At 40.9% G+C, this 22,622-nt stretch overlaps 1 protein-coding gene across 1 annotated transcript; it reads right to left on the bottom strand.

Moving 5' to 3' along the window:
• Nucleotides 1-5,869: 5,869 nt before the first annotated feature.
• PTGES3 (prostaglandin E synthase 3) lies at nucleotides 5,870-22,401 on the bottom strand. The gene is made up of 8 exons (XM_063119722.1): nucleotides 22,085-22,401; nucleotides 11,810-11,923; nucleotides 11,627-11,696; nucleotides 10,497-10,595; nucleotides 9,940-10,029; nucleotides 9,757-9,819; nucleotides 9,297-9,321; nucleotides 5,870-7,042 (listed from the first exon to the last, which is right to left on the bottom strand). Coding segments are annotated over exons 1-8 (483 nt in total). The 5' UTR covers nucleotides 22,087-22,401; the 3' UTR covers nucleotides 5,870-7,022.
• Nucleotides 22,402-22,622: the final 221 nt, after the last annotated feature.

Here is a 22,622-nt window from a genome sequence, read left to right as displayed (position 1 = left end):
GTTCAGCGTGTTTCAGTGGGATTGTACTCCCTTTGGAAAACCAAGTTTGCTGTTTGTTTTGGGGTGCTCCTGAATTTAGCTTTACATCTGGATGACCAGGTGGTGGTGACAGCGAAGAGCACCTTTGCCCAGCTTTGATTAGTATGCCAACTATGCCCATTCCTGAAGAAGCCAAACCTGGCTATGGTAACATACACTTCACTTACATCAAGATTGGACCACTGTAACATGGGGCTACCTTTGAAGTATCTTTCAAAGCTGCAGGTGGTCCAGAATGCAGCAGCGAGGATGTTAGTGGGTGCACACCCCTGGAATCACAATGTCTTGCACTGTCTACCCTGGTTGCCAATTTACTACCAAGCATAATTTCCAAATGTTGGTGATCACTTTTAAAGCCCGAAATGGCTTGAATCTAGGAAGACTGAGGGATCATCCTCATACTAGGGTGACCATATTTTGGAAAACAAAAAGGAGGACAACATGGTCGCCCCCAAGGGGGCGTGTCCAGCACCAAGGGGGCGTGCCCACCCGAACATAGCCTTGGTCACATGTCTGATTTTACAGCACACATTTAAGACAAATCTCTTCTTCATAACATCTTAATGTTAAAATCACTGAAATAAAGAACAAGTGAGAGATTCAATGTATCTGAAATTAACTTCACTCAATCCTACTTTTGTAGGTTTTGCTGTACTTTGAAGCTTTTGCTATACTCTTTGTGTTATTTTATTTATTTATTTATTTATTTATTTATTTTATTACATTTATATACTGCCCCACAGCCGAAGCTCTCTGGGCGGTTTACAACAATTAAAAATAGTAAACATTAAAAGTATACAAAAATTTAAAAAACATAAAAACAGTTTAAAAACAACAGTATAAAAAGTGTTACATTCTCCCCTTCCCTCAAATATTTTTTCTGACTGTATCTTCACTCATTGCAAGCTGCTGTTGTTGTTAACAGGGTTCGCTACTGGCCCCAGATCTGTTTCAAATTTGGTATGGCTAAAGCTCTACCTAAAAGCTAAGTTTCAGCTCTTTATCTTTAAAAATGACAGTTTAAAAAATAATAATTTTAAAATGTCATTTTTTAAAAAATTCCTAAAAAATCAATGGATGAGCAGATCTCTTTCAAATTTGGTGTGGCTAAAGCTCTACCTAAATCCTATCATGGTACAAAGTTTCATCGCTTTATCTTTAAGAATGATGATTTTAAAAATAATAATTTTAAAACCTCAATTTTTAAAAAATTCCTAAAAAATCAATGGATGAGCGGATCTCTTTCAAATTTGGTGTGGCTAAAGCTCTACCTAAATCCTATCATGGTACAAAGTTTCATCGCTTTATCTTTAAGAATGATGATTTTAAAAATAATAATTTTAAAACCTCAATTTTTAAAAAATTCCTAAAAAATCAATGGATGAACAGATCTGTTTTAAATTTGGTGTGGCTAAAGCTCTACCTAAGTCCTTTCATGGTGCAAAGTTTCATCTCTTTATCTTTAAAAATGACGATTTTAAAAATAATAATTTTAAAACCTTAATTTTTAAAAAATTCCTAAAAAATCAGTGGATGAACAGATCTGTTTCAAATTTGGTATGACTAAAGCCCTTCCTAAGAGCTACCATTGTGCCAAGTTTCATGTCTTTATCTTAAAAAATGACGGAGTTATAAGCATTTTTGTTAATTCCCATTAGAGCTGCTCTTTGCAAAAAACCTGGATTTCCCCTCCCCCTCCCGGATCTGCCGGTTCACAACAAAAATCCGGACATATCCGGGCAAATCCGGGTCATATGGTCACCCTATCTCATACGAACCTAACTGCTCATTAAGATCAGGAGAGAGCCTTCTGTGTCCAACCTAGAGCAGAGGCACAAGTTGATGACAATTAGATACAGGGCATTCTCAGTGGCTGCACTGATCTTGTGAAACACTTTGCTTCATGTAGCGTTGGTGGCTCTCTCTGAGTAGCTTTTGCCAGTTGGTGAAGATATTTCTATCCTAGCAGGCTTCTACCTGCTATGTGTTTGCTTTATAGTTTCTGTCTCTGTATTTTTAACTTACGCATGGCTTTCATGTTGTATTGAGGTTTTAAATTGTCATGAGCCGTTCTGAGCAGTGCAGGATTTAAATGTCGATAAAAATAAATAAAAGCAATTGATATTGATTTGCCATTTTAGTTGTCCATGTACAGGCAAAAAATGGTGACAAACTGGGGAGGTCAGATAGAGTAGCAGGAAGTCCTTATCAGTAATAGAAACCCATCTTTCCTTTTTTGAGGATTGTGTTTCCTACCCCACACAATAAAACCCCAAAACTCTGCAATCATTCCTCTTGTTATAGGATCCTTGCAGACAATCCTGAACCTCAGCAATGCACTTCTAAATCTCTTTGTTATAGATTTGAGTCTAATGGCCTTTCCCAGTCACCTTCCTTCCAGCTATTGTTAACCTTAGAAGAACTGTTAAAACAAGGACAAAACCAATGATCATATAATCTAGTAGTTTTCTCTTTTAGACCTAGTTTTCTCTGAGGTGGTAAATCGGGGTGGGGCTGTACCATTTCAAATAGGGAGATGACATGGTTGTAGATTAGGCCAACTCCCCCACCCCACCCCTCCTCCCAAGTGTAGAAAACTTTGGCAAGGCGGTTTCTAGACTAATCTTCCACCCAACATACTAGTTTTTATATAAAGAACTGTTCAGTCATGCACTTTGCAATATTATATCTCACACACACTTCAGCAGGAGGTAGACCTTAGTCTAAGCATGGTCAGGCATATCTCCCACCCACCCCGCGTGCGCGCACACCCACCCACCCCTCTACCTAATCCTGTTTCTTACCTTTTAAAACAGCCTTCCCCACTCCAGATGTTTCTGAACTTCAACTCCCATCAGCCTGAGTCAGAATGGTCAATGATAAGCATTGTAGTCCAAATCACCAGGTTGGGATGAAGTCAGCTTACTGCTGTTACGCTCTAGCTACTAGAGCAGTGGTTCTCAACCTTCCTAATGCCGCGACCCTTTAATACAGTTCCTCATGTTGTGGGGACCCCCAATCATAAAATTATTTTCGTTCTTCTCTACACGATCCATTGTCATGGGATGGTTTGCTAATAATGAAAATAATACATAACAATAGCTTTAATAATGCAAAAGATGATACATGACATAGTTCAGTCAATAGTTTCCTAAGACCATCGGAAATATGTGTTTTCCGATGGTCTTAGGCGACCCCTGTGAAAGGGTCATTCGACCCCCAAAGGGGTACCGACCCACAAGTTGAGAACCGCTGTACTAGAGAGATCTGTTGGCATAGCAACATTTACTCTCACCATCTCTCTGGCGTCTCCTGCAGACTGATCCATTATATTTATGTGTCCAAGATTTGACTGTCAGCCAGGACAGTAGATTCAAAGTAGTTTCTCTTTGCATACCGCAACATGTCACTTGCCATTACAGAATCCCTCAGGCTTAAACAAGATGACATGTTTCTTAACACAATAGGATCAGGGCTGGGTGTGTACCTTCCATCAAAAAGTTATAAATTCTGCGACCATATTACAACAGAACTTGTATATTTGGATTAATGCTTTAAAAATATGGTTTTGCATATGAAATATTCCATCTAATAGTGGGAGAGAAACAGCGTGGAAATAGATGGATTGACAGGGATTTAAGCAGATGATGCCTACAATTTTGAATTGATCTAGCCAGCCCCCAGCACGTTTGTAGGCCTAACATGAAGCAGAGATTTTGGCCATATCTGATTTCATGCTTGCAGTTAATCTGAAAATACAGCGCAGGCATGTGCAGAGTTAAATAATGGAACTTGCCACCCAGCATAGCAATTTGACATACTGAAGTGGACAGAGGTAGCCAGGACAGAAACGGGGGCAATTTCCCTGCAGTTTGTCTTTAACTTTCCCCCTCCCATTGGTTGCAATGGGAAGGAATAGAACTACGCCAGCGGAGTTTTTCTTTCCATTCCAGGCTTTGTCCAAGAAATGAGGGGCTTTGGATGTGGGGGATCCAATGCCTCCCCCAATTCACCGCTAACATGTTCTGCTTTTGCTATCACTGTCAGAGCAGTGATAATAGGGCAGTCACAATGGCAAAGCTTTCAGCTACCAATTAAAAGTCCTCCACAGTGGAACTTCTCTTGCCTTCAGCAAAGGGGGAATCTGCTGTTCCTACGGCCCCTGGTGGAACCCATGACCTGGTTCGCATCAAGCCGCTATGGATGAATTTCCCTGGGAGAATTGCTACTTTGCATTTTAAGAATTTGGCACGGGCACACTGAAGTTTGTCATTACATCTGAAGCCATTGAGGGTGGGTTGTTGAGGTGTTTAACAAGTTTTAGGGTTGTGGGCAGTTTGTTAACCACCTCAACTACCCATGCTTGCAGGGTCTGCACATAATGACAAGCTACAGTGCGCCCCTGCCATGACTTGAATTTTCAGAATGGTGGCTGAGACAAGCCAAGGGGGAAATTTACTCGCAGTGGCTTCTTGTTATGTGGGAACTGGCCCTAAGTCTATTTATGGTAATTACCCAGAAAAGGCAGTTTCTGCGTTCATACAAATAGCATACTTGTCAGTTACCAGGAAGCACTAGGCAATGTACTAGGCTGAACATCCAAGACAAAATGCACCACTTAGTATCAAATATTTGCATTAATCTTCAGACACAAATTACTGTACAAGCAGTAGTCAACCTCCTTGGTATGCATGCCACAGATGAGATGTTTGGGTGTCATCAACTGCAATGCACATTAACATGCATATACAGCTGCAGCCCCACTGACACCTCGTGTGTGGTTTTAAGCCAAACAGGCATCTTTGCAGCACAGAAGCAGCAGGAGCCCAAACCTGATATAACCAGGTCCAAAGGTAGTGGTGTGCCATCAATTGCTGGTGCTCATGCTCTCTGTGCTGTGAACAACCACTACTTTTATAGTCTTAATAAATCAAGAGGACTACATTGCTACATTAACTGTGGGAAAGCATGTTAAATGTTGTTTTTCAAGCAGCCTGGATTCTGGCCCAGTTTTGGGAATGAGCTGACTTTTGTCACCTTGATAGTGACCTTTACAGGAAGAGGGATGTATGTTTGTGTGTGTGTGCTACTCTTTTGTTCTTACCAGATTTTTCAGCACCATCTGATATTGTTGACCATGGCATCTGCAGAGTTGATTTCATAGTTTTGGGGGAGTGCCCATTGGCCCTGTGGCATTTAGGTTGAGGGGTGCTGCAGGGCACTGTTTTGTCCCAAATACTATTTATAACTCCTGAATGCAGGAGGAGTATTGAGTTTAGGATAGCTCAGTAAGGTATACCAAGATAGACTATAAAGACTAGGCTCAGAGCAAAAGAGCCGGTGGGTGGACAACCTGGAACGGCCATCCTATCTCATGCTCTGAGCCATCTCCCATAGTGAGAGATTGGGCAAGCAGTCTGTCTGATTGATCTCTTGCTCTGGCAGAGGCTGTCTCCAGGGCTACCTCACAATACCTTGCTTTGACGAAGGACTTCTTGAAGTGCGGCATTTGGGCAAGGGTGGTTCTCCAGAGAGGCTGCACATTTAATCTGCCCTGGGGGGAAATAATGGCAGGCGGGCAGCAGCAACAGTGGGGGGAACAGTAGTGTGCATCCCCTTGGCCTCAGGCGGTGGAACAATTTTGCTCCACCACTGGAAATGCATGTAAAGAGATGTGGAGGTATCTCAAGCGTGTCTTTAGAAATGCTCATCTCTTTAGTAAAGTCTATACCAAAAGACTGAGCTCTCGAGTGTCCCATCCCAATCACGCATACTCAGCTTAACAACTTTGTAAACAGCATTTCAGAAATCAAGTGTCAAATGCAGAAGCTCAATGTTTTAAAGGAGGACATTTTTTTTTATTTTAGTCAAATCACAACACTTTCTTTAAACTGTTGTCAGTGTACCCACAACTTACAGATCCTATTTTCTTTTTAAAGGCTTGTTTGGGAATATTACAACTTTCTTCCTTCAAACAGATGAAATAATCCCATACTATTATTCCAACTAGAAATAAAGTATTCCATTCCAACAAATAGTAAGAATACATGAAGTTACAGCCAGCCAGACAGTTGACAGCCATGGAGTCTTCAACAGTTTATTAGAAATAATGTAGACATTAAAAAATCCCCACTGCTTTGAACACAAATTGAGGTTTTCAGGCTTATCATAAGCTGGTCAAAAAAACCCAAAAAAGATCCAATAGTGTATTAACATTTTGTCACTCGCTTTCATACCAACAGTGCAAATACAATTTGGTCTAAATGTACAGATTGACAAGCAACAACGTACAGGGCCTCTTACCTCTCCATATTAACAGAAGTAAGAGTTTTGAGGGTCAAACAACCAAATGTACAGGCTTCACCCATTTTAAGTTTTAGAGGGGTTGCTAGTTTTTGCTAGGATATTTTGAACACTAACTAGTGATTAAATACAACAAAGTGAAGAGCATTAAACATTAGTGGAACATACCCTGAAGACACCCCTAGAGGTACAGCATGTTACCAGTTTAAATTTTGAAAGCCAATTAAAACATTGCTTCAGCCAGTTCTGTTCCAGGCATAAAAACTGAAACTTTTAAGTTGTCTGCAGTCCACAATGTGAGGGGGAAAGTACAAGTTTACCACTTCATGTAAATTGAGAGTTTTCCCACTGTAATATCTTATGATGAGGCAAAGAGGCGTTGTAAACCCTTTTATTGCAACTGTTTTGTATCGATTGCCTATACCTCAAATGTTTGTGTGTGGGTTGTTGTTTTTCTGGAAGTTTGGAAAAACTTTCATGCATAACATTATTGCCTCACATAGCTTAAGACTGCCCTGAACAATGGTATGCACCAATCAATGAAGCTGCTTAAAACAGGTTGAAGATGAGTTAAAGTATGCATTTCTGCCTTTAGAGCTATCAACTCAGGAATTCTTATCTCAATTACGAAATGTTGTGATGAAGTTCTTTCCCCCAACCCCCAAATGTGTCAGTTTCTCTTATTCCAGGTCAGGCATTTCTGGGGAAAAAAACACAAGACAAGCATATTGAATATTATAGTGCTGGCAAGAACATTGTAACTAATGCACTAAAGGTTATTGTAAAGAAAAGTAAAGTCCCATCTCCAAAGATGCGATAGCAATATGCTCCACCACTACAGTTGTTGCAAGAAAAAAAAAAAGTTTATGAACAGCTTCCACAAATTTAGTCACTCAGCTTTACTACCTCTGGTAAGGAGTATGATCAGAAGCCCACATCTCCCCCAAGTGCACAGAGGTTTAAATAAGCCTACAGGAACCTCTTTTACTGTTTTACATTTTTTATATCCCAGTGCAGCTAGAGAAATCCCTGCCTCTCCCACAAGCCTTCTCCTCATGTCAGAGGACCTGGAGCAGGAGAAAGGTTGGTACTGAACACAGAGTGGTTGCCTAGCAAGCAAAGCTAGTGTTTGTGTGTCATTGTAGAATGCTTCATGAGGACTACTATTCTGACTAACTGAAGATTTTGTTCTCTCATGTCTCCCTAAGACAAACCCTGCAGGTATTCTCAGTGGTAGTAATTGGCAGTAGCTTGAGAGTAGTCTAAATGAGGAACCCAGTATGGCTGCAAGCCCAGGGAAAGAACAAAGCAGGATCCCCTTCACTCATGCAAGCAAGTTTGCAGCAAATGAGACAGCAAAATCAACTTTCATCTTTTGTTTTACCAGTTTTTGATGCTGGAAATTAAGTTGAGCTACAGATTTGGTGTTGAAGACTTCCAGGACAGTTGTCCTGCGGACCCACATCATTCATGGTGAGACTACTGGATTCCTGGCAGCTCAAGACTTTATGGCTACCATAACAACCATAGGGTTGTCCAACACATCATCAGTCCAATATATTTAGGACACATGCTAGATTTGATGTTCTCTACCAAGGAGGAGAACACGGAGCAGAAAGTGGAAATTATTTACAACTCTTCCTTGTGTTTAGTAACTTAGCCCAGTTCAAAGTGTTTGTGTTGACCTCACAGCTTGGGATTTCAGTACCTAAAGGAACCCCTCTTCTCTTATGTAGCTACCCATGGCCTGAGATCATCTGTGGAGGCCCTTCTGAGTCTCTCCTTGAAACACTCTTCCCTAGAGAGCATGTACCAGCGCCTAGGGCATCAATATTTTTTTGGAGTCAAGCAACCCCCTTCTTGTTTACACAGCCTTTTAACATTTTGATATTATGCATATAATTTTTCTTTAAGGATGATCTTGATTATTTTTAGTCTCTTCTCCAACATTTGATTATTCTCTTTACCTGTGTGGGATTATTGTAGCCCTTACCAGGGTGGTGGTGGTGGTGGAATCAATGCTGCACAAGTGGATTTCTGCTTATACAACTTCAGTTCCCCTTCCTCCCCTCTCCCCATTTCATTGACAGAAGATGTTTCATGGTTGGGAGAAGCTAACTGAATACCATATGAATGTGCATTTTATGCTGATGTATTTTATCTGATATGTTATTGTTTTGGGTTTTAATTTCTGATTAAATTGTTTTAGGTTATCCAGAGAACTACATTCATAGGTGATTAATTAAAAGTAAACAAAAGAGTTAGTTGCAACTTCATCCATGTTGACCAGTCACCCAGAGACTTTATTATGTGTGAAATCAGCCACTCAATTTCTAATACAGAGACCTGGTTCAGGTGTAACAAGAAGCCACTGAGGATGAATTCTTCCACAGGACTTTTTGTTGCGGCAGCCATTTTGAATATTCAGGGCACACCTTAGCTTCTTGTTATGTTCAAACCCGGTGACGGTGGGTTGTTGGGGTGGTTGAAAGCCACCCAGAATCCATGAGGGGCTGCAGGGGGCTTGTCAACTACCCCAACAACCCACCCTCACCATGTTCACATGTAATGAGATGGTACTGTGTGCTCCTGCTGCCTCCCAATATTCAAAATGGCCACTGCAATGAAACGCCCCAAGAGGAAATTCACCCATGGTGGCTTTTTGTTATGTGCAAACTGGACTCCATTCCATACACAGAGTGCAGTCAACACAAGGTGAACCATGCCTTCTGTCATTCAGGGCCTTTTTCTCTCCTTGTGATGCAAAGGAAGCTTTCCCCATGATAATCATCTTGATGGATAAAATTCTCCCATTTTCCACCATTTCAGATTAGTAATAAATTAGCATTTGTCATGCAAATGACGTACGGAAAGGACAACAAGCATCAGGTGTTTTGCCTAACATTATTGCATATATAATATTGCAAATTTACGTAGAACAGTAATCAACTTACTTTCATCATCACTGTCTGGTGAATCCTATATAAATATATAAAAAAGAAAGATCAGCCAATAAGGCCAGGACCTAAAGCACATTCATTTTGCTTTGAAGCAACATAGTATCAGACCTAAACAATTATTTTGTGGGCCTCCCTTGGCAAGTATTTACATGTCTGGAAATTTGTATGCTCAAAGCAAGATTAATATTTAATCTGATATGGAGTTAAACCTACTCCATATGTTAACACACTAGAGAGAATCTGAGAATATGGGTTCAAAGGTTATATGAATCTGTATTCACAGGGTCAAGTTTTAATACAGCAATGTGCACAATCTCTCCCCATAGGTGGACATTTATAAAAGTTGAGTTTAGAAACTCAAGTTTCCAACAAAGGTTGAAATAAAGTGATGATGCAAATTTCAATATACATTAAGTGTTGACAGTTTCAGTACATATTACAGGAAGCTACTCACATCGTCTGCTCCATCTACTTCTGGCAAATCTACATCTTCATCTCCACCCATGTTGTTCATCATCTAAATTACAATGGAGTGATCATATTTTTTGTTCATGCTTAATGTCAGACTTCAAAGAAGCTCAATGCCTTGTAATTAAGTTATCCCAAATTATTACCAACTGTTGAATATTCCACTTACTTCAGAGAAGCGATCGAAATTGGACATATCTTCATCCGAATCATCTTCCCAGTCTTTCCAGTTGTTGAAGTCCACACTGAGCCAATTGAGCTGTGGATATAAAAACAAAGTAACATCCACGTTAGGCAGGAGATGGAGGTGAGAGGTAGTTTACAAACACAGGTAGGTTAGGAGCCTTCAACTAGAACTGTTCAACTGGTTCTCTTCTACCAAAAGAACTTATTGTTCACCTTTCCAATCTAGTTTGGGAAAAGGCAGCCAGGAGGGCAGCTACTATGCTTTAATGTTTGCATGCATAGTTTTAAGGAAGGGGGTGGGGAAGAGAGGCTCAGTTTTCCTGTTATATGCCTCTTCTAATGCAATGTGTTAGATAGGTAGACAAAGCAGGCAGCGGTGGGCCTGTGATTGCTTGTGAGGATTTTTGCATGGTCATTGTGCAGAACAGATGGATGGGATTGGGGTGTCTTCCCCAGAAAGCAGAGTATGTTTAGAACAGGAACTCATTCAACAAGTCTGAGAAAAATCAAAATAAAATAGCACAACAAAACAGGGTTTACCTTTGCCCTCTCTTTTGTTAACCGTGGCCATGACTGGCCAGATTCCCCTTTTCGTAAACAACATAAGACAGATCTGTCTGTTCTTTTATGCTTGGATTCCTGAAAAGTAAGAAAGGTTCCTTTAACGTAGACATATGTCTAGCTCTAACAAACAACAAATGAAGGAAACCTGCTCTTGAGCTGTATCACTCAGGCTATAGATGGAAATGCTTCTTGATACAAAAAAAGAAGTCAATACACCTTTCTTGCTGACATAATTTTCTAGGTACATGGATTTTTATTTTTGTATGAAGGAACATCCAGTCATATAGATCCCAACCTTGTAGTTTGATACAAGTGAGAAACAGGTTTATCTCCTCACCTCTTTATGTAAACTACACTTCATTTGCATGCAGGAGCATACATTCATGTAATGAACCATGCTACTAAGTACCTCTAATTGTATTAAGTCCTCGCTGGATATGCTAGTAGTCAATCTAACTAGGGTTAGCCACCAAGAATCTCTCAAGAATCTCTTTCCTAATGATGAAAACTTAATATCAAAGGCTAACTGATAATAAAATTTGCAAGTATTTGCAAGGAAGAGATGGGTAAGCAGGTGCAAGGTGCTTCATAATGAGACGCCCACAACAGAAATTGGTCAGCAAGGAACAGAAAAACAGATCTGTTTACTCTACTCACTGATGGTAACTACCAACATTTTCGGAACTTTATAAATAAGCATATATACACAACCAAATCACACACTAACTTTAAAATTTGACTACTGGGTGCACACACAATTAAGCATTTCTACCCTTACTTTTAGTATGCTTTTAGGATGTTTTTTAACAGCGTATACTATGTTTTTAATTAGTATTTTATGCTCGCTGTTGTTCCTCGCCTCGATCCAATTGGAGAGGCAGGTAAGAAATATATTATTATTATATCATATTTAGCTTTTCCATAAGACCACATGCTTTCAAAGCAGTCAGTGAAATCTAGTTCTGCATTCTGACCAAACTGTAACTGGCAACAAGAATCACCATCTTCTAACAGGTTATGCTTATTGGCTTACTAACAATATGCAGACTGGTGCTTTTTCGACATGCCAATAATAAGCATGAGGTAGAGAAAGACAGACCACTTACATTTGGATCAATAGAATTATAAAGATCAAGTTCATTTAAATGCTTGAAGTTATCATTTCCTCCAAGACAACTGCAAGAAAGGGGGGAAAAATTCTTAATACTGTCTCACTAGAACAAGAAACATTTTTTATTTATTCAAATAAATGGGATCACCGACCACAGTCAGCTTGATGTTTTCCTTACCTGAACGTAAGTTTGGATTTCTCAAAATTTACATTGACATCTTTACTGTCTTCAACACAAAATTCAATAAAGACGTAGTCCCTTCGATCATACCACTTCGCAGAAGCAGGCTGCCTAGAGAGATTAGTTGAGAATTATATAAAAAATGTAAATAATCTAATATTTTGACATAAAGCAAGATAGGACTCAAATAGATTGCTAATGGTGCCCTTATTTCACTAGGACACTTTTTCTACCAGCCTTTTGGGGGTGGGGGTGCATTTTTCTTTATCTACAGCAAAGCATGATAGCAACAGCATTGGAAATCCTGCCAGACACCTAAAACTCTCATGTCCAGAGGTCCAGCTCCACAACCCACCCTCAAATTTGAAAAGTTTTCCAGTGAGTGCATGTCTTACTATTAACAACTAAGCAAGATGTTTGGCAGAAACAGAAGCTTGATGGGAACAAGTTATTTTCTTCACAGCCTTAACTTCAGCACATTATCAAAAATGATAACTATTAGATGATAGCTATTAGCTGAGCTATGTGTGCACTTATCTTGAAATCAATTTTGTGGTTGAAGTCTAAATGCATAATCACACACAAGGTGGTAATAGCATCATGAGCCTGGTGTCCAAGTTGGCCACAGTCTTAATGAAATGTTACAGATGTAGGAAAGTACATCTAAAACAGGGGTGTATAACCAGAATTGGGCAGGAGACCTAACTGTCTCCCCACCAGGCCCTCTGCAAGCCATCACTAGGGGCAGCCACGACCACTGCTGGCATTGCCCCACTCTTGCCCATTTTGCCTTTCTCAGTGCTGAGATTAAGCATGTAGTTGGCACTGTGAGGAGCAGCTGCTTGTCCTGCCCCAGGCCCTGGATGAGTCCGTAGATTCATGAGGTGTCCCCAAGGGAAGCCGCGTGAAACCACTCTTTCAGATCAGAGATAACAGCAAGGATTCCTCCAGAGACCCATCCACTGGAGGAACCCAGTGGATTCTGTGGGTCAGATGCAGAATCCCCCCTCCCCTGGCAAGCCAGAGGTTCCACAACCCTGGTCTAAGACTACTGCATTTTAATGAAGATATGGTAAGGTAGACAACTGAAAGAAAATTTCAGATGGATAATCATTGGAGCAGCAAAGAATGTCATAGAAAAACAAACTTTACACACTTCAAATGCATCTCTGTTACAAAGAAATTATAATCCTTTGGTTTTGTAACCTGAGAAATACCTGAATGAGTCCACTGCAATCTTCTATTTGAAGATTGGAAAGCCACAAACTTGAGTTTTGGGATGGGCTAAGGGTTGTATTCAGTATTTGCATCAGAGAAGTTAATAGCAAAGGAGAACAATTCCTTATTTTGGAGCACTAATCTTCTCTAACCACACATACAATCTTGCCATACTATTTTATGGGTGTATTTTTTAAAAAAACCAGAGCTTGGTAGGCAAAGCCATCTTATGGTACTACACTAAAGGGAATTAGAACACTCTTGCATTATCCTCATGTGTGCTCCTCTCCAGCCTCAGTGGCGAGGCCTGCTCCCAGCAGCAGAGTGCAGCAATGAACTCTGGGAATCCAATCAGGAGGCCCTACGCTAAATAGCAAAGGATGGGACTGGGTTCTAAGGCAGAGATGTTAATGTTGTAGCAATAATGGTAATTGGGTTCAATGAAAAGAACACATACAGGAAAATTTTGGTTCAAACTGAGTTTCATGAATAAGTTTAAAAATTTACAACATGAATAATCTTAGCTGGTTCAACCTCCTTGGTGTTTACAGCCCCTCAGCCAAGTTGAACACTAAAAGCCCAAACTGAACAGCAATTTTAAACATAAGGGAGCACTTATAATGCAGCACTTGTGATGACAGTATATGTTTAGGAAAGTTACCAGTTTCAAGTGTCTACTTCAGGAGCAGGCAACTTTGTGTCCTCCAGATGTTTTCAACTCCAACTCATATCAGTTTCAGCCAGCATGGCCAACTGTCAGGGATTATGGGAGCTGCAGTCCAAAGCATTTCAAGGGGCCTAGGTTACCTAGCTCTGATCTAGTTAACAGCTCCTATATCATCTCCAATGTTAAGAGAGTATGTACTTTTCCACAGGTATGTAGTTTGTTCATACAAATGGTATTCCAAGCCTCTCTTTAATATTTGGTTTGTGTTCCAATTCACTTTTGTTTTGCTTTTAATATCCTTATGGTCTAAGCATATTTAAAGGAAGTTCCAAATAGACAGCATTTAAAACACACAGGCCCCATTCAGATGACACTGTTAACCATGCCATTGACCCTTTTGTGGTTAGTGTGGTTAGGGCAGCATGATTTAGTGTTGTCTGACGTGCATTTTCCCTAATCATGCGCCGCCGCTAACCACAATGTGGTCAGTCTCACTAACCATGTTGTGCAACATGTTTAGCGGCACTAACCATGGCTAAAAGTGTCGTCTGACACATGTCTGGTTAACGGGCCAAAGACATAGAGCTTCCAATACAGAGCAGCCTAACTAGGCAGCGTCACTCTAGCTGGCGGATTCTATGGCTGCTCTGGACTGCTGGTATATGGGGTAGATTACTTGGACTTCAACACTCAGGTGCTTCATTGACCAATTTGTGGTTAGTGTGTGGTTAAGGAAAACTTAACCACAAAAAGGTTAACAGTGTTGTCTGTTAAGTGTTCCGCATGTGGTTAGCGTTAACCACAGCTGAACATGGCTAAGCTAACTACAAAGCCCTGAGTGTCGTCTGAATGGGGCCACTAGTATAGCGGATTATATTTTATCAAGTGAGAAACAGCACTGAACGTTTTTACAGGTGCTGACTTCTAACTTACGACTGCACATTTTGTGGCTTGGATCGAATATCACACTGAGGTCCACCCCACAACAGACTTCATCCTCTCCACTGCAAAACACCCCCCCCAATACCTCTGTAATCTGCTCTGAAGGATTGGGGGACCCCAACCTCAAAAGCAGACTTCGATGGTGTGTGAGAGGGCTGCAGGAGAACAACACAGTTGAATCCAAGCCAGTAGATTATTTCAGTTAGATATGTTACAATATTTGGTGTGCTTGACAAGGTTAATGAACAAAAATGCAATTATATGCTAGAGTCATACACTTATGAAAGTTGCTGGGATTGCAAAATGACACAAATCATGCAGAGGTGTTGCTTGGAAGAACTGGCAACTTCCTCCATGTTCATGCTGCTGTGGTGATTCACAATAAAGCAAATCGTGGCAGCAACATGAACGGTCCTCATGCGAAGGGGCCAGCTCTTATAAGAGACACCTCTGAGTAATTGCTTTTAGATTTGGAGTGTGGTACTGTCATGTTCAAGAAGTGCTCATGTGGGATTTTGACTTGAGCCAGGACAGTGTAGTTATAATTGTACATTACTAAATATTTTGAACATCCTAGAACAGGAAGCATAAATGTAGAACTTCACAAGTTTGTAACATTCTAACAAGCTCTGTTGAACAGAACATGGTCAAGTTTTGTTGCCATGGTCTTGACAAAAACAAAGGCAAAGCCAGCATGACAGGTTAGCTACTGAAATCAAAGTAGTAAGCTATCAGAACACAGCACATATCGTTGCCCAATTACTTCCTCGTTTAGTGATTTTTCATCACGGCTGTGTACTGCATCTTGAGTCCCAATTGCGTTTATTTTTTAAAAAAAGTCTTTTAATATTAGGAGGGTTTGTGTACATCTCCCAAGAATTCCCTATCCAGCATGCCTTATTTATTTATTTATTTTTACATTTATATCCCACCTTTTTTCCTCCAAGGAACTCAAGGCAGCATACATAATCCTCCTCTCCATTTTATTCTCACAACAACAACCACCTTGTGAGGTAGGTCAAGCAGAGTCCATGACTGGCCCAAAGTCACTTAGTGAGCTCCCATGATCGAGTGGTGATTAGAACCCAGGTCTCCCGACTCCCAGTTCAACACTCTAATCATTACACCATACTGACTCTTCAGTATATTACAAAGTATTCAGAGGATATGAAGCCTGGATGGTTTACTAATGCGTGTTATCTGGGTGCTATTAAAGACACACAATAGGATTTTTTAAATGCTAATTTGACTCAGAAGCTTGTTGAATGACAAGGATGTCATTTAAACAGCCAGATTAGCTGGGTTTGCACAGATCAGCAGGAAAAGCAATGCAGTATGGGTTGTTTCCCCCTCCCCATGTGCTACCTGAGTGATTGGCATTTACCTAATTACTCATACCATGGGTTGCTGTGTTGTCCAAACTAGGTGTACTCACCCCAAAATGCATGGCTTGTAGTAAGATTGTGGGGTGGGTTAGAAGCCACTCTCACCTTACATGGGTGATTAGGTAAATGCCAACTGCGTGAGCGGCACACACAGAGGCGGTAGAAACAACCCATACTGCTGATAATGCAAGCCTGGCCACTGGCTGTGTTCAGACGTAAAGTTAAGTAAGAATGGCTAAGAACTGTTGAAGTGTAGCATGTCTGTGCACACTGCCAGTTTGCCACTGCCTGGCTCCTCCTGCCAGCAGAAGCGGCTAAATTACTGTAACCAGAAATTATTGAGGTGGCAAAAGCTTCCAATTATGTCTGAAACCAAAGTCTTGATTTGTCACTTTCCTAACAAACTAGGGACCAAAGCCAAGGTTTGAAGTTGGTTCCTGGTTTGCTAGGAAAATGACAAATCAGGAGTATGGGTTCAGAAGAAACAGGAAGCTTTGGCTTCCTTTCTAGCTCCTGGTTCCATTAGCCACTCCTGCTGCTAGGAGAAACCAAGCAGGGTCAATCAGACAACATGCAATTTTGGTTTATTGTTATGTCTGAACAAATATATCCTTGCACACTTTTTGATTTTCCCACAATTGAGATGAAGTTTGAGGATCTATCTTTCTAGAATTGTTATGTTCGAAACTGAAATCTTACAAAACTTTAGTTTAAAGCAAAGCCATGTTACACTCAGTTTTAGTAGACAAATAGGTTTAAAAGTTTGCCCATAAATGTAGAAAACCTATGGACAGTTTATACAGCCCTGATTTGAGTTTTTATTCTAGTGTTTCATCAAATGTTCTTATTCCAATCAACAGGGTTCAGAATTGAGAAAGATCAGTGCAGAATATGTTAAAAATCTATAGCAGTTTCTAAAGATCATATCAACATAATTAAAAGTGGGGAAAATACTTTGGCAGAAATTCAGAAACACAGACTACTGACTGAGGAGCAAACTCGCCTATTTTTATTACAAAATTTATTGTCAGGAGTGTTCAGGATAGAGTAATCTGTAATAGTTGAATCAGTAACCATGATCACAAAGACAAGCAATAGAATCATAGAATAGTAGTTGGAAGGGGCCTATAAGGCCATCTGCTCTGATCTCCATGTAGAACTTGAGACATGTAGCAAGTTTAAGTTTTGTTAAGCAATACCACTACCAAGTTCATGAATCACAGTCATTCAGATGAACAAACATATTGATCCTACTTGTCAAGAAAACCTAAAGATATCTCCCTCTTTAAAAGCGGGCCCAAAATTTTGGTGGTACGGAAAATAATTTATTTCTGGGAAAAATACAAATTTCAGCATTAGAAAGCATCAGAAATATTAGAATTCCAAGCATGCCATAAATTCTCTTGGTAATGAATTTAAGAATTATTGTGGATTAATTTATATGTCTGACTCCTATTAAGTTACCATTAACAAGCTATCTGAATTAGCTCAAAGTTCATGGAAATAATACACTATGCTCTTGATTATAGACGTTATTTTGATTATAGATTTTTTATTTTAAAGAGGCTATCAGTCATTCTAGTTGACACTTGAAACTGGTAACCATTAAGTTGTTCCTTATGAGAATAGTATTAAACTTTCAGGGACTCATTTCCACATTGACTTGTATGTGCACTGTAGAAGATTCAAAGATCTTTTCTAGGTGTAGTTTAGATCACGTGGATTGTTGGGCCTCACCCTCATTTTGCATGAACCATGAATATGCCCTAGAACACACCCAACACATTTGTACAGTTGCACATTGCAGGGAAGAGTAGTAATAGCAGGAAAGCTGTTTCTGGAAGATACCTAGCATGACTGATGTTTCTCAGTTAGAACCCCAGCACCCGTCAAAATAGTCATTGTCTTATGTGAACATTCTTTTAAGAACTCAATAATTGAGATAAACCTGCAATTATGTTTCTATTCCCCTGCAGACATTGAATAGATATGAACAGCAGCAATTAATTGATATGCAGACCAGCTGGCAGAAACATGTATGTTGCACTTTGATTCAGACTTGACAACCATTAGCTTGTACCCTATGTACCTTATAAAACACATTATTATCAGTGTGATCCTCAAGATCCCACTTAACAATTCTATCCAAAACAACAACAAAGGAGAATATTTTTCATAGCTGTTCCACATGTATTGAGCTAATTTTCTGGAGATCCACCAGTCTCAGACTGAGCATAGTTAAGAAGCAATTTTTGAATCTCTTAGGGTCTGCATTTGGTATAATTAATCACACTGAGGGATTATTTGAATTTGGTTTCTTTATTTCTTGTAATAATACATTAGTACTTACCTAAAACTATTTTATATAATGAATTTGGTTCATGTTAAGTAGTTTGAATGGAACTATGATATATTCTATCCACAAGGGCTCAGGGAAAGTGACGGTTTTTAAATAAAAAATCAATTACAGAAGACAGGTATATAAATGCTCAAAAGAGTGGACTGTTGGTTCACTTCTTGCTATATTCTAAGCAGGGTAGCAACTAACCACTTGCCCCTTTTTATGCCCGTTTGGACACAGCCCTCAATCTAGTGACACATATCCATATACACCCACTTCATCCCCATATGCAGCCAGACACCCTAAATGAGGTGCATACATTTCAACACACAAGAGGAAGCGTCCTACCTCAGCAAAAAGGTACATGTTGTATATGCAGTATGTCTTAGGTTCATTCCCTAGCATCTGTAACGTAGGGCAGGGAAAGAGCCTTGTCTGACTGTATAAGGCAGCTCTTTATGTTCCTAACTTCCTCAAACAAAAATTTTCTTAACATCCTTCAGAGCTTGGGGTCTCAAACCCCAGATCAATTACTAATCAGAGAAGTACTTCATCAGCTCATCCAGAAACTTCCACAAAGATACTGGTAAATAGGGATTAGAATGACAACCAGGAAAATGTCAGTCATGATGGGCAATGGGAAGAGAGATTCCCTCATCACACACTCATTGTTGGAGGAGAGAAGCAATTCCATACCTCCCCAACGCCTTGCTGACTAAAGTCAATTTATATTGTCCTTTAGAGCTTAAGAGCCACTAAAACAAAATGAACCAATGTTCACTACTTTCCCTACTAATAGTGCATTTCTGAAGTATTTATGTAGTTAGTTTTGTGTACTATTTTGTAGACAGATAATCAGTATCCTTAAAGCCACATGTACATGCAACCTGCAGGGGCATCCCGTTTTTAGATTGGTATTGAGCACAAGTATTCTTGGCAGACTATGTGCCAGCAACTAATGTTTTCATCTGCTTTCAGTTAAGGACTCTGGATCATTATACAAGTCCCACATGAGTGCTGGCAATTTTGATGATCAACAATGGGAGACAGTTGACTTTATCTTTAGAGGAGCTGCTTAGACACACTGAGAGAAAGCAGAAACAGCAAGAATAATTTGATCCTTGTGTATGGGTTTTGGGATCAGTCCTGGTGCAATTCTACTTATGGCACCATCACAGAGAGATTATCAATTAATAGTTTCAGTAATGCAAGAGAAACCTGAAAGCTACCTTTTCTATGTAATGGTATATATTGTTTGATTATGGCTGAACAAGTTTAACTAACTATTTGCTGATGGGCTTTCTGTGATCTGACAATGATGTCCCAATATGTAACTGAAAACAATGGTTAGCACATTTGTGCCACAGCCTCCCTTCTTGTATGCTCCAAATCCCTTCCTCACTTCTTAGTTTGGTCAAACTGTACTTTCCTGCAACATCTGAATAGTGCAAGCTATGGTTTTCATCAGCTACTGTTTGCCTGCAATCCTGAACTAGAAACCACATTGAATGGGCTCCCAATTCTGATTTGGAGGGAAATGATGGCTTGTGCTATCAAAAGAAACAAAATTAAAAACAAGGTCAAGGTCACCAAACATGTGCAGAGTTTAAACATCTCAGGCCCTTGGTTCCTCCAGAGACATTTTGGTTGCTTCAAGACTGTTCTGTGAAGTTCATCGCACATGCGTTTTCACAGCAAACTGTATATTTCATTCATTGGTTTTATGTATGATGTTCCAGAATATTTTCCACCTTTCATTTATACTTGATTTTGCCTAGAATAGTGTTTCTCATGCTTCTTGAGCTTGGCCCAATCTTTCTGAACTTCACTCTCTGGGCTCCCTGATCTAGTGCTGATGTGTGTGTTTTTTCTATAGATGGGTAGCATAGATCCTTGCACAAAGTTGTGTGGCTGCAGTTTGCTGCTGTGCACAGGTATCTGTGGGTTGGCAGGCACCCATCCAATACTGGCAGAAGAACAGAAAAGGACATTTCTGAACTTTCGTAAAACCACAGAGGAAAACGTAATTAAAACGGAGCAACAGCTCTTTCCCAAGTCAGGTGGGGATGACAGAGCAAGTGGTGAAGCACTCATCCACAGAAACCAACAAGGATTCTCAGTTAGGAGCATTTAACACCATTATGTTTTGGCAGCTAGTGGAATGAAGGCTCCGTCAGCTTCAAAATCCTTCCTTCCTTTGGAACTTTGCTCTGAGCACCTGTTTAGTTGTCCAATGGGAGCCCATTATCATATGCTTGCACTTGGCAGTTAAGGTCAATAATACCCTCCATTCTTAGGAAAGGAGGAAAATGGACAGTAGTAACCCTGAGTGGCAATTGCAGGAGTTTCTGATGCAAACACATCTTAGAAAAATAGAAACTATTACATAGCTTTAAGATGTTATGGAAGCCTAGATTTTCAAGCCCTCAAAAAGGGCCAGAAGTCTAGATGTGTTCTCATTTTAGCTACGCAAACCATCTAGAAACCCAGCACATTTCTAACAAAAAATATTCCAGCCCTTAACCAACGCTTTTACTTTTTAAGGCCCACATGGCACTCTTGCCACATGTAAGTGGGTTTGCCCTTACATGTACCACTTTCACTATTCCTCAAGTGCAACATCTTTCCTAACATGTACAGGCACATTGTTTAGCCCCTTTACCTTTGTTTTTCCTTCCACAAGCTGCAGCTTGCCCTAATTTCATCTTTATTCTTCAATCACTCACTCAACAAACCACCCAAAATTATTAATCTAGTACAGTCAGGAAAAGAATAAACAAAATCTATTAAAACCTTCTGATCCATGCCCATATAGTATTTACAAGAACATCCATCCATTTCATTCAGCTTCTAATCTCACATGCTGTACTGTTGCTTTCCCCTCACAAATTTTGTTGCTTTACCTTCCTTTATGTCTTTCTCTCTCCTGGCCTTATCACAACAGCCCTCCATCTTAAAGAAAAACCTCGCAGCTCTTCCCAAACTGAAGATCAACTTTCAGCCTCAACCCCCACTCCCCAGGAACACAGACAAGCATTTTGCTCCAGGTATTACCCACCATATGCTTTAGATCTATGATTCCAGATCCAACGTGATATATCCAATTACCTAACCTCGAGATTACTGTCTTCCTGGCACTTTTTAAGCATCCAACCCTGGGTTCATCACGTGCCATTTAGGTAGTTTTTAATTGCCGACGGTTGGGGGGGGGGGGGATGCTCTGATTCAAGTCTGTCCGGATACACCACTTTCTTAATCTAGGAAACATTCCTCTATAATATCTAGTACGTGAAGGTGGGAAGACTCTGTAATTAACTTAGTGGTGAAAGGAAGTCCCCTCTGCACGTGCTCAGGGGCGCACGTTCCAGTTCTTCCTTCATAGATTCCAAGGGATCGAGCCAAGATCTTAAAAAATATAGGCTGAGCTCTGTCTCAAGATAAGCCCTGCATTTTAGGCCTCTCTCTCTCTAGCTCCCACATCATATTTCCACTCCCCACCATGCCTTCTTCCTCTAAGGAGGCGGAATGTGTGAGACAACGGAGTAATTTCAGAATATATTTAGAGCTAAACGTTTCGGTTTCCTCCCTCATCAGCGGCCGTGATGTTAAAGGCCTACATTTATATAATCCCGGCCGCCCACACCCTTTCCATTATCCGAATCCACTCCGACTCCTCCCGGCCCAACAACACCTCAGCCCGCCCAGCCTCACTCACTCACATGGCGAACGGCGTTAGCGGCGGCGGCGGCTCCCACGCGTGCTCGCTTCTCGCTCCCTGTCTCTCCAAGGGCTCGGCCAGGAAAACGAAAGCGGGGCTGAAGGTCTCCCGGCAAGGGCGACGAAGAGTAGGAGGCGGCGTCGGCGTCAGGGACAACGGCGTCGGCGGCAGCAGCAACCCCGGCAGCAGCGGCTCCTTCTCAGGGCTCAAAGGCCTGTTACCCACAAAGCACCACGCGCGTGCGTGCGCGCGCTCTCTCTCGCTCCTTCTCCAGCAACGGCGGCTTCCAAGCCGCTGGTGACGCAGCAAAATACCCACCCCTCCCTCCTTCCACTATAGTCCTTCCAGTCAGACGCCGAAAAGGCGCATGCGCGCCACTCACCGCCAACCTTACCGCTTCGCTGTCCTCAACGGCGCGCATACCAAAGGCCACCGGATGTCTCTCTGCCGCGGACGCGCTTCTCCCCCCCTCCCACTTCCCAACGCGCCGGCGCAGTAGTGTCTTTCCCGTATGTTCTCTCTCTCCAATCTCCTACCAG

The sequence above is a fragment of the Elgaria multicarinata genome, chromosome 3, assembly GCF_023053635.1.
Source record: "Elgaria multicarinata webbii isolate HBS135686 ecotype San Diego chromosome 3, rElgMul1.1.pri, whole genome shotgun sequence".
Taxonomy (NCBI): Eukaryota; Metazoa; Chordata; class Lepidosauria; order Squamata; family Anguidae; genus Elgaria; species Elgaria multicarinata.
Note: the sequence above shows the minus strand (reverse complement) of the source record. Positions and strands in the feature narration are given on the sequence as shown.

Coding starts and splice junctions, on each gene's coding strand:
- PTGES3 (XM_063119722.1), bottom strand. Junction 11,697..11,809: donor AAATCCAAACTTACGTTCAG/GTAAGGAAAACA, acceptor CCTTTCTTGCAG/TTGTCTTGGAGGAAATGATA. Junction 10,030..10,496: donor TAACAAAAGAGAGGGCAAAG/GTAAACCCTGTT, acceptor TTATATCCACAG/CTCAATTGGCTCAGTGTGGA.